The sequence below is a fragment of the Polyodon spathula genome, chromosome 11 (genome assembly GCF_017654505.1).
Source record: "Polyodon spathula isolate WHYD16114869_AA chromosome 11, ASM1765450v1, whole genome shotgun sequence".
NCBI lineage: Eukaryota > Metazoa > Chordata > Actinopteri > Acipenseriformes > Polyodontidae > Polyodon > Polyodon spathula.
The window spans coordinates 17,520,926-17,533,524 of NC_054544.1; the positions used below are offsets into that span (position 1 = coordinate 17,520,926).

General features: G+C 39.0%; 1 protein-coding gene across 1 annotated transcript in view; it reads right to left on the minus strand.

Moving 5' to 3' along the window:
• LOC121323196 (abl interactor 2-like) overlaps window positions 1-12,599 on the minus strand; it is a 58,134-nt gene that overhangs the window by 22,514 nt on the left and 23,021 nt on the right. Inside the window, 1 exon segment of the mRNA XM_041264092.1 lies at window positions 2,718-2,885. Coding sequence (XP_041120026.1) covers window positions 2,718-2,885 — 168 coding nt within the window.

Here is a 12,599-nt window from a genome sequence, read left to right on the forward strand (position 1 = left end):
GCTAGCTAACAGCACAATTTACTTCTCCCACTCATTTCAGCTTCAATCAATGCTAGTTTACTAATAATTTGATTAAAAAAAAAAAAAAAAACACCTACATCTCATCTCACACCTACAATAGTGTAGGTTTCTCTTCCAATCACCCCTTGTATCCAAGCACTGAGATGCAGATGAGTTTGTGCCTAATGTGTCAGTACATAAATGCTAGCTTATATCAAACACACTCCATCTATGATAATGCATCTGCAATGAGAGAAATACTGTATCATACTAAGGCACTGCAATGATTATTACTGAAACACCTTTTACAAGTGTATTAGTATACATTGTGTCGCCTGCCATAGCTTGCATATTAAAACATCTGAAAGAACGTTGTGTATTCTGACAGAAAACAGCAAACCTTATTGCTACATACATTGGCACACTACTGTGCCATAATAAACTGCTAGTGTACAGAATTTCAACAAACAGAACAGAAATCTAAAGTGTGCATTGTCATTTTAGACCCAGTCACACTGAAGATGGCAATATCAAATGAATAAAATTGACATTTAACGCAAGACAGATACTCCCACTGCACAGAAGGTTCCCTATTTAAAACTGAAGAACCTGAAGGCAGAGGAAGGGGTGGGGGAAGGATTGCACAGCACACCAAACTGCATTCAACAAGATAAGACATTATCTCTCATTTCCTACAGTGGAACAGCATTGTGTTAGACACAGAACAGGGATTCAGACAGCGACAGGAATCCCCAGCTCAAATTCTCATTCTGAACCCGTCCGCAGTAGATTTCAATTTCTTGCGAGGATTAATGGTGTACCAACTTTCGCGATGGAGAATGAGCTACTGCATTGCTGCCTTCGTTTGTAAAAGGCTTCCGGTAGGTGAGACTACAAATTAATTGCACAATTTCTTTCGCTATCCACAGGAAGAGGCATTGCTTTCAACTCGATTGGAAGATGTTTTCATCAAATATCAGCAGCCGTTTGAACATGCGAGCTGATTTCATGCCATTTGTACCATAGTCATACTGATGGGCTAAAGCTTCTTCGCAGTCAGTAGTCTGTTAGAGATTACCTATCAGAAATTCCAAAGCCTGATTTACAACACTCACAAAAATCACATGGAGATTGTATTCATATTGTAGGTCGTAATTCGTCATTTATATACAGAACAATTTGTTGAAAGTAAATAGATATTTAAATGCACAGAAATAACACATTTTTATTACAAACAAGCAGCCATTTGGCCAAGTATTGGCTGTGTGAGCCTATTTAAATAATAAACAAAAAGTTAATCTTGGATACCTACAAATTACCAGATGTGCCATTTCCTAAATATTACATTTGAATCAACACCCCTGCTATTTTCCTTAATGACAGTCTGATAAGCTATTGCTGCAATGTCCTGACACATTTTTAACGGGAAAATACATTAATAAGCCAAACACTAAATAATAAAGGTCCTTAGGGCAAAGCACTGCAGATATACATTTAAGAGGGCCAGACTGTGCTATTGACCTTTTTATTTGTATTTATCTGCTACTGCATGCAATATTTCTCAATTATATATATCGCTGATAACTTCTAACCTGCCAGCTAAAGTAGTAATTTACGTTTCATAAACTCCAAGAGCCCAGTAGCTTTTACTGGCTTATTCTGTGGTATTCTATATTCCTTGTTCCGTAAAGTTTACATGAGTGAAATATCTAATTCTGAAGTATTCAGCGTATTCCTAATAAAAATTGAACAGTATATTTCCAAGTAAAAATTACTTTTCCCTGTACTTAAATCTTTGAAATATGGGACCATGTACGGTAGTGTGTATACTCCTGTTCACTTTAAGAATGTGGAAAATCAATTTCAGTCACTCTCTTCTGTGTTTCATTTGTACCCAAGCCCCAGAGGTCAATCCATTATCACAAGTCAAGCTAACAGGGTGACAGGTCCTGCACACAGATGCATGCTTTAATTCATAAGGCTCAAGCTTATTACTCTGAATAAAAGATCTACCATCAGGTTTGTATTTCTCAAACAAGTCACTGGTGCCGACAGCTGTCTCGCTGTTGTCAGAAGATCATTAGATATACACTTCTAGCATGCAAGGAAATATCCATGGCTTTGTCACACTGCCCTGAACATTCTTCCATAATTCCAATACTCCTCCTGGCCCCAAAATGGCACACATAAAAGCGTTATTATTCTGGGTAGGGGGGGTGGGGGGGGTGGGGGGGGATCAATTTGTCCTTTTATTTACCATGACATAGGTTTACAACTTCAAAGTACCATGCGAGTTGGTGTCATTTTGATATATTAGGAGGAGCTATGCTAATACTTTGGATATCAAGCACAATAAGTTCTGTGCAATAAATTAAATGTGCATTGCTTTAAAAAGGGAGTTTACAATGATATTAAGATTTCAGAAGGATATTACAGAAATGTTCCAATATCGCTTACCTAATATTAGTTTATACATCACAAGCAAATGCTTGATAATTATATTTCGAGATTGCTCAGGGCAGTGAAGTGCCAAAATAGTACTTTTGTCAATCCTGGTGATGCACTGATGCAGCTGGTTTGGACACCACACAATATAGCATGAAATCACAATTCTAGGTCCCAAAAGAAGTGGTAAAACATTGCCCAAGGCCATTTTAGTATATCTAGACCAGGTGATGAAGCCTGCAGAGGAACCCTATAATAATACAGACACTTACCTGAGAGATGTGGTTGATGGAGGACTCCATGCGGCGCAGCTGGGACGCCTGGATATCCAGCATCTGGAGGACATTGTTGGCTAAGGTGTTGATCAGGTAGGCAACACTCGCCAAAGACTGGGTTGTGTAATTTTTGGTTTCTTCTAGGGCTCTGTGTTTATCTACAGACTGTGGAAACAGAGAGGAAACAGGGAACTGTCAAACTAAATCTATTTCATACATCAGGCAACGGAGATCTCTCTTAAAATGTATAGTATGGTTTCCATTTTTATTATAATTAGTAAACTGTTTTGTTCATATTGAACCAATTTTTATAAATAACAATATCTAGGGGTCAACTCACACATTGAAAGTGCAATTAAATCTGAGAATGTGTATTAAAACTGTATTTCTAAAACCTTGCTCCACCAATACAAAACAAAACAAATCAAATGAACATGCTAATTTAATATACATCTGTATATTTATTGGTCCAGAAAAATCTAGGCAAAACCGACAGGAAAAATTCAAGCCAGGTTCAGTTTTTATTTTTGTAGGTTTGCTTGGGCTCAATTACAATTGGAACGTGCATGTTCAATGGTACTGTAAATGACAAGACCTTGAAAGTGTAAGGAATAGCTAAACGTATAGTAATCAAATGACCCTTAAAACTAGTCAGATAGGCAACATTGTAAAAAAAAAAAAAAAAAAGCATGATTTCATAATAATTTTACAAAAAGCCTGAAGTGCAGTTAGGCAATAGTCCAGTTCCTACAGGAAGCACCAATTCAAGTTTCTGGGCAAAAAAAAATAACCAATGTTGCATCTCGAGGCAGACTGCTACCAAACATGGTCTACTCAAATGGAGAGTGTGAATATGTAGGCTATTATAAATGTAGAGCTTGTGAAAGCAAAAGCCATCTGTTCTCTACAAAAACAAGAATGTTGATGAATCATACCAATAGGCAATTCAAATTCCTTTCTCCAGTTCTGCTGCTTGTGACATTCATTTCTCACATGGCAGACCAGCAAAAGAAATCCCATTGGGATTCAATAGCCCCACTTCAAAGAACAAGCGCAATTTAATTGCAAATCACTGTATCAACTGTAGGCTAGAACTGATGACCAATAAAATACTAAGCCATTAAGAGCAGAATTTACAAAACAATAATTGAGAGATTTTACTTCAGAGTCCAAGTTCTCACAATGCAAATCTGACCATGCTGGTCAAAGCAAGTCCTGTCACACAAACAGAACAAAAAACATTATCCCCAAATTTAGAACAATGCTTTTTTAAATTTTCAATTAAACATGGTCTCCTTCACAGATTCCAAGCAAAGTATTGTACAATGAAACCCTAAATAATTTTATGTTCTACCTTGCTGTAATTCCAACCAAGAGTGCTTGCTTTGTGAATCTCAGGCAAATATAACTGCAAATTATTTAAAACCTTAAACCGCTCAGTACCACAATGTTATTTATGTTCTCAAATTATTTCATTAACATAACAACCCTATGCAGAATGACACATTACAGCACTGAAATTCAAGGAGCTGAATTTGGAAGAACACCAGTATATTAAAAAGATGAAAATGAAATCTGTTTCAGGATGCAGGCATTGTAGCTTGAACTCCAGTGTACAATCAGGTTAATAATAATCTACTATAATGGACAGGAGTGCAACAAAGTGGATTTGATGTTTTCATGTATTATTTCATTTTTAGAAACACTGTTCAACCATTCAGAGTGGTAAAGTTGACAAGAGTTCCCAATAAAAACAACATTAGGTAGCATTACTCACATGCTACAACATACAGCCATTAAGGCATTGCTGCCGGAAGGTATTTTTTCGACTTTGAAGCAGGTAATAGCCCTGAAGCAGGGGTGGAGATCTTTACATTACATCCAAAAATCACAGTAAAATACATGCCCACAAGGTACAAGTACCTAGACTGAAACTGTGGGCAAGCAATTATTCAAAATGAATTGGGGGTTCTATAGGGGGGAAACTTCAGGGCGATAGATTACAGAAGATACAGAATCACACTCGGGGGTCACACTCCTTGGCAGTGGCTCCCTGTCCACAGCTCGCTCATTTCTCAAATTTGAAAGCCTACTGTAGTTGAATTAGAAACAAAAGGAGACACGCTTACTTTGGGTGTGAAAAGATTTTCACCAACTGGTATTTCAGCAAGTCAGCAGTTGTTCTTAAGCTGCATTGTAGTGTGAGGAAGCCACATGACCCCGGAGCACTGCAGTTTTAAACAGCAGCCTTTGTCCACCAGTAACAGGCAGGGATTTGCCCAGGCTATCAGCAATGCTGTCTAGTGATTTGGTTTCTCACTCCAAAACTACTACTACAAAAAAGCTACAAAAATATACAATCTGAAAAACTTACCATCAACCACAAACTCGTCTAAAATTGAATAGATAGCTGTATATTTTACCATTTACAGTAAATGTGTGCATATACAGTACCAGTCAAAAGTTTGAGTACACCTGCTTGAAACCAAGTTTTTCATGACTATCTATGCTTTTAACTATATAAACTTGATTATAAAAACTTAATATTTCATTATATAACACATGTACTTATATAAGCTGATAATCATAAGTGAATTGCATTCAAAAATTACATTTTTAAATGCAAATGTAAATCTTGTCAATTTCAAAGAAATGGTCACCCAAAGCAAGGGGATTTCAGTCTGAAGCCCAAATCAGTTAAACATCTGAAATGTGTATATCACAGTGTTAGAACACTGGCCTAAGGATAAAAGTGTCTTTGTTAGATGTTCTCCGAGTTAACTAGCATGTTACCCAATTAACCTTTTGTCACCAATTACTGTTAACAGGTGAGGGTCCATGATTACTATAAATATAGGTAGCATAGGCACAAGGTTGTCATTCCTGAATGTAAGGGAGCAGAAGATGGCAAAATACGCTCAGTTAAGCAAAGAAAAAAGACAGTCTGTAATTACTTTAAGAAATGAAGGTCAATCTTTAAGACAAATCACAAGAACTTTGCAAGTGTCTGTAACTGCTGTGGTCAAGACAATCAAACGATTTGAAGAAACTGGCACTCATGAGGACCGAACAAGGTCAAGCAGCCCAAGGGTGACCTCAGAATCAGAGAACAAGTTCATTCGAGTCACAAGTTTGCGAAACCGGCGATTAACTGCCCCTGAAATACAAGCTCAGCTAAATGCTACTAGAAGTACAGATGTTTCAACATCAACTGTTCAGAGGAGATTGCGTGAAGCTGGTCTAAATGGAAGAATTACTGCAAAGAAGCCATTGTTAAGAGTGCAGAATAAGAGGAAGAGACTTGCCGGGGCCAAAAAACACAGAAACTGGACGTTTGAGGAGCGGAAGTTGGTCTTACGGACCGATGAGTCAAAATGTAAAATATCTAGGTCCAACCGCCGAGTATTTGTAAGATGCAGAGAGGGTGAGCGCATGAGTTCTGCATGTGTGGTTCCCACTGTCAAGCATGGAAGAGACAGTGTCATGGTCTGGGGTTGCTTTGCTGGTGACAGAGTTGGTGATCTTTACCAAGTCCATGGCAAGCTCAACCAGCATGGCAATCATAGCATGCTTCCGAGGCATGCCATTCCATCAGGATTATGGCTAGTTGGGCAGTCCTTCATTCTTCAGCAAGATAATGACCCAAAACACACCTCATAGTTGTGCAAGAACTATCCGGCGAAGGAGAAAATTGAAGGACAACTCAATCTAATGACCTGGCCTGCCCAGTCTCCAGACCTCAATCCCATTGAACTTGTATGGGACAAACTGGACAGAAGAGATAAAGCAAAGCTACCCATAAGTGCCCTACATTTCTGGGAATTGCTGCAGAAGAGCTGGGAAGACATGTCGGGTGATTTCCTGCTAAAACTTGTTAACCGAATGCCTCGTGTTTGTGAGGCTGTTATTAAGGCAAAGGGTATTGCTATTTTGAGGAATCCAAGTTTGAGACAATTTTCAATTTTCTTGAACATTGCTTTGATACTCATGTTTTGTATACTGTAACATGTATTTTCATTTTCAAGTATTTACAGAAACGTATACGACGTAAAACAACATTGTCAATTACGAAAAAAACCTAGTTTCCAGCAAGTGTACTCAAACTTTCGACTGGTACTGTGTGTGTGTGTGTGTGTGTATGTATGTGACACACATATATATATATATATATACACACACACACACACACACACACACACACACACACACACACACATATATACATACATATACATTCACACACACAAAACATTAGGAACACCTTCCTTCCTAATACTGAGTTGCACCCCCTTTTACCCTCAGAACAGCCTCAATTCATCGGGGCATGGACTCTACATGGTGTCGAAAGCATTCCACAGGGATGTTGGCCCATGTTGACTCCAATGCTTCCCACAGTTGGAGTGGATCTCTACTCCAAATAGCTCGTTCCATATCATCCCACAGATGCTCCACTGGATTGAGATCTGGTGACTGGGCAGGCCACTGCAGTAAGCTGAATTCGCAGTCATGTTCGTGGAACCATTCCTGGACAATCCTAGCCTTCTGGAGAAACCCTGGTACAGATACAGATGAGATATGACTCCACTGATGGGACAAACCGTAATGTACAATGCTATGTCACAACACGCAGGTATGGTTGCGGAAACTTCATTCCCGAGACATTCATCCTAAGCCTTGACCGGCATGGGTGCTACGTTAGCAGATGGAGCAGAACATTAGTGGTACCATGAACTCCAAACATACACCTGAATGTACTCACCACCAGTTCATCCTCCCAGCTTACAAAAGCATTGAACAATCCCAGTTTTGACGTACTCGTTGATTGAATCTGGTGTTGGGCAGGCCACTGGCTGAATTCACTGTCATGTTCGTGGAACCATTCCTGGACAATCCTAGCCTTGAGGCATGGGGCATTAGCAGATGGATATACTGCTACCATGAAGGGATACACCTGAATGGCAATGATGTTCAGATATCCTGTGGCATTCAAACATTGCTCCCCTTTTATCAAGGGCCCTAATGTGTGCCATGAAAACATACCCCACACCATCACCACCACCAGCCTGCAGTTTTGACACGCGGCATGATGGATGCATGTACTCATGTGGTTTTTTCCATTCCCTAGTCCTCCCATCAGCGTGAAACAGCATTTTCAACCACTGGCCTGCTGTTGGCTGGATGTCCTTTTGGTGGTGGACCTGGATTACCACATTTTTCCTTTCACACCGACTCTCCACTGGCACCTGGCACGATACACAAAGGAAACTGTTAATCGTGAAAAACCCAGCAGCATTGCAGTTCTTGACACACTCAAACCAGCGCACCTGGCACCTACTACCATACCCCATTCAAAGGAACTTGAATCTTTTGTCTTGCCCACTTGCCCTCTGAATGGCACACATACACACTCCATGTCTCAATTGTGTCAAGGCTTAAAAATCATTTTTTAACCCGTCTCCCCTTCATCTACACTGATTGAAGTAGATTCAACTGGTTATATCATTAAGGGATCATAGCTTTCACCTGGATTCACCTCGTTAGTCTATTTCATGGAAAGAGCACGTGTTCCTAATGTTTTGTACACTTAGAGTGTGTGTGTGTGTGTGTTTATATATATATATATATATATATATATATATATATATATATATATATATATATTATATATATATATATATATATATATATATATATATATATATATATAATCACACATATACACACACATGTAGATTACTTAAAGTAACATGTATTTCCTGGCTACATTTTACCCTAAAATGTCTGGAATGAGGAATTCTTCCAAAAACAATTATCTTCCGCTTGTAAAACAAACTCAAACCTGCTTGGAAGTGGTTTTATATTGTGGATTCTGTAACTGGTGTTGGATATCAAATTTGAAACACATCGGCAACATGCAGAACACCCTTTTTATTGATTAACTGTTTATGCAAATAGCATTCCTGACATGTATTTAGCAGTACAGTTGCACAGTATCAAAAGTGATGACACTGTGGGGCATGGGCAATTCTGGAGTTATGACTGTGCTGCAGATTTCCATCCACAACTTCCCTTAAGGAAACAGAGACAGAAATGACTGAGGAATAGTCACATTTTCCTCCAGAAGAATTCTACCACCTTGCAGATTTATGTCAAACGATGCCCTCATTGTAGCTCAACAACCTTTTAATTTCAATGGGGATTCAACAGAAGCAGGTGTTCCAAATCCTGCACTGGACAGGCAATATGTACAACAGTACAGTTTAGCAGGTCATCCTCCTGTACTGTATTTCTAGTGCCATCAGTATCTCCTTAGCAGGGATTTTAGCTTTGATCAAAAACAAAATGTATGAGATTTAAATCATTGTAGACCGACAAAAAGGAGGGGTTGATGTGGAGGAATCCCAGACCTGGAGATAACCCCAATGACATAGAAGCAGGTAGACTGTGGGTCTGTGGACAGCTGCTACCAGCACAAGGGAGATGCTGTACAACTTTCAGAGCCATTTCCGTGTCAAAGGGATGCATCTGAAAGCTAGTCACATTTTTCTCAGGTGGCAGATTGTACATTTTAAAATGTCAGCACTGCACAAAAGCAAAGTGCTTTCAGATCTCCAGGGTAATACAAGAAGACAGGTTTAAGAATATAACAGAGTTTCCAGACCGCATTCTGCAATTATTGGAGTGCGGTTCAGAAGTGAATAAAACGCATTAATTTGGAAACCTGTGTATGATTCTTTATTTTATTCATCAATCTTCACTAAATTCTGATACAACAGCATCATATATGCATACACACATGCTGGAAAACACCACAGTATCACACACAAAAGGTACTTTAAAGTTCCACGCTACATTTTTCACAAGGTTTCTTAAACCAGTGAGCAATGAGAGGGTCTGCTCTGTTTTCAGTTGGGTTTCTTACTGGCTCAAAAACTGGCAGCCCAGAAGCAGGCAGCAATCGCAGTACACACAGCAATATCCATTAGTCTGCAGCTCTACTGCTTTAAAAAATCCTTCAGGGACACTATTCCAACTCTCCAGAAGACAAATGACCCCTTACGATCTGCCCTAAGACAAGACCCAGCCACACACAAAATGTGTGGTTCTTACTAACCTTCCTTAAAGAACGGACACCATGCGTTAGGCACCCGAAAACATGCAGCTTCGATCTCTAACAGAAAAGGCTGCTTGTTCTCTACTGATGATGCTGCTAAAATGAAGCCCAGTTGCTCATGATCACTCAGCCATGACCCACAGAGTTATTCATTAGCACCAGCCACCCTCTTTCTCCTCCAGCAACCATTTCAGCTCCTCCACTCTTCAAGGACAAACCTCTCTTTCTGGCTCACTAGGTTTGTCACAAGGGCCTAAAGTTCAATAAATAATTAGCACGGCTGGAGATTGTCCTGTCAAGAGTGACATTTATATTCCAGTGCCCACAAACAGAGCATGGGCCTATAGTGGGGAGATGAAATTTGGGAACCAAGAGTGGATAAAGGCTTGAATTCCTTCTTTGAATGGGTGACTTGTGGTTTTACCTCCTGGCTTCTGCCCAAGCATGGTCCTCATTATCAATATGCATGAGATGTGGAACACCATTGTGGATTCACTAATACAATATATTTTGAGAGAGACGGATGGAGAAAAGGCAAATCGAATTAGGGTTGGCCATGCTTCGGCTCTGGAGGAGCCCTGGAGCCAGCTCCATGGTCTGGAGACTGGGGGGAGCGTGCCAGTTTTCTGAGCTGACCTCCGGAGCCGGGTCACTGGGGCGCTCCGGAGCATGAGGCCAGAGCTGAGGTTCCAGTGCAGCTCCACTATTTCCTGCCTTTCACATTTTAAATATCCTTCCTAAATTATTCAGTTTAAACACTTGAATGAATAAAATAAATAGGTACATAAAATACCTAATGTAAATTCAGAAGTACTTTAATGTAAATAATATTTCGGTTGATATAAGCGGCCGTCCAAAATGATAAACTAGAATCGTGTATTTCGGTATCTGCAGACATTACCTTTTATGAAAACCAGTGCAGGCATACAGAGAGGGATCCTCATGCATCACACAGTAAAAAGGACAGCAAGCAAAAGATAAGTGATTATATTTTGATAAAAGTTGCATATAACCACGCCCCAACCCCACCCCCCATCTACCAAATAGAAATAGTGTTCACACAATGTCCAATATATGTAAAATTTTATTCTAAAAAAAAATAAAATCCAAAAATCAGATCAGTTCTACTCTCAAAGAGAGACTCAGCTTGGTATTCTATGACCTTAACCTGGAATTTCAAAAGTAAGGTTTCCCACATTGTATATGCCTTAGTCTACCTGTGTGACAGACTATTTTCAAGGCATTTTTAGGGGGTCCTAAAAAGGGGGGTGGGGGGGAACTTATACACCGATGTGACCTATAGGCTTTTTTTCTGAAATTGTTGTCTCAAAAAAAGGTGGCGGTGGGGTTGGGCAACACATACACCAGTGCGATTTATACACATGGGAATCAAATAAAAATGTCAAATCATACACTACCCTCATCCCTCATTCAGTTTAGAAAAACTCTCAAATCACACATGTGCCAGCGGAGGAAGATGAAATGATCACAACAAGCAATCATATACATGCAAAAATAGAAACCTCTCCACAGCAGGCAGTTCTCAGAAATCCTGCTAAGCTGTCAACACAAAATGTGCTGCATGCAAGTGTAACTACAAGGGACTAAAAAAACTATTTCTTGTAGGAAAAATCATTGGGCTGACTGACCCTTACTAATCCATGCTTTTTACTGCATATAACTCGTTATATCAATATTTTTTTCACAAAACATGCTATTTTTTTTGGTTTGTTTCAAAGAATAGATGTACTGTTTGGTTTGTTTCAAAGAATAGTTTTAAAACTAGAAAATTGAAAGGTCCCAATATTACTTTGTCTGTACGGAATACAAGGCTATAAAAAAAAAAAAAAAAGTGCAAAAGTTCACAAATTTCAATGTAGTCTTTTTTCAGACCAAAAATACTTCTGAACACCCCATATTTTAATATGTATTGGTCTTGTTAAAATGTATTGCCCTGAATTTTGACCTCTGACCTTTTTTTGGTCCCAGAATGCATATAAAATTACCCACCCTTTCATCGCTGGCAATTTACTTTAGACGTTTTAAATAATGAACAGTGAGAATATGGAAAAATGTATCAATTATTTTTAAAGCCTTCCTTACCTTAACCTGCTTGAACAATACATTAAATAAAAAAAAAAAACGTAAATAGGATGTTACTATGATAGTCAAGAACATACATTACTGATTAGAGGTGCTAAAAGCAGCTGGGGTTGGAGCAGTATAGTGGAGCTGCACTGGAACTGCTTAAGACGAAGCACAGCCATCCCTAAAATCAAATTATCTAGCTTACCTAGCTATGTGAGCTCTGTATTATATTTAGTTTCTGTTTTAGTCTTCTGTCAACACATGATAAAAGCCAAATTCATTTTGGGATAAGCAAATCGAATCAGTGTTGTTGGATTAACCCAAGGCTCGACCTGAATGCCAGTATTGTTTTTAACTCTTCAGCACTTAAACAGAAATAATCAATTACTGTAACTTAATTCTAAACAGAAAACCAGCTAAATTAGTTAAGTGTTTTATTTCCCACAGCTCCCTGCAGTGTGGATAGCAAGGCACATCAGAAATGTGCAAGATGCAATTTTATTTGCAATTCTTTGTAAAACACTGTCATATTTTAATGAAAATTTTAATCCCGTACCATCACTAATTTTGCGTGTGGGTGTTCCAAAGCATATACATTTTTCATACTTCAATGCCCAGCTTATAGGAGTTATATGGATTTTGCAAGCTTTGAATTCAGAGCTACCCACAGCAAATGC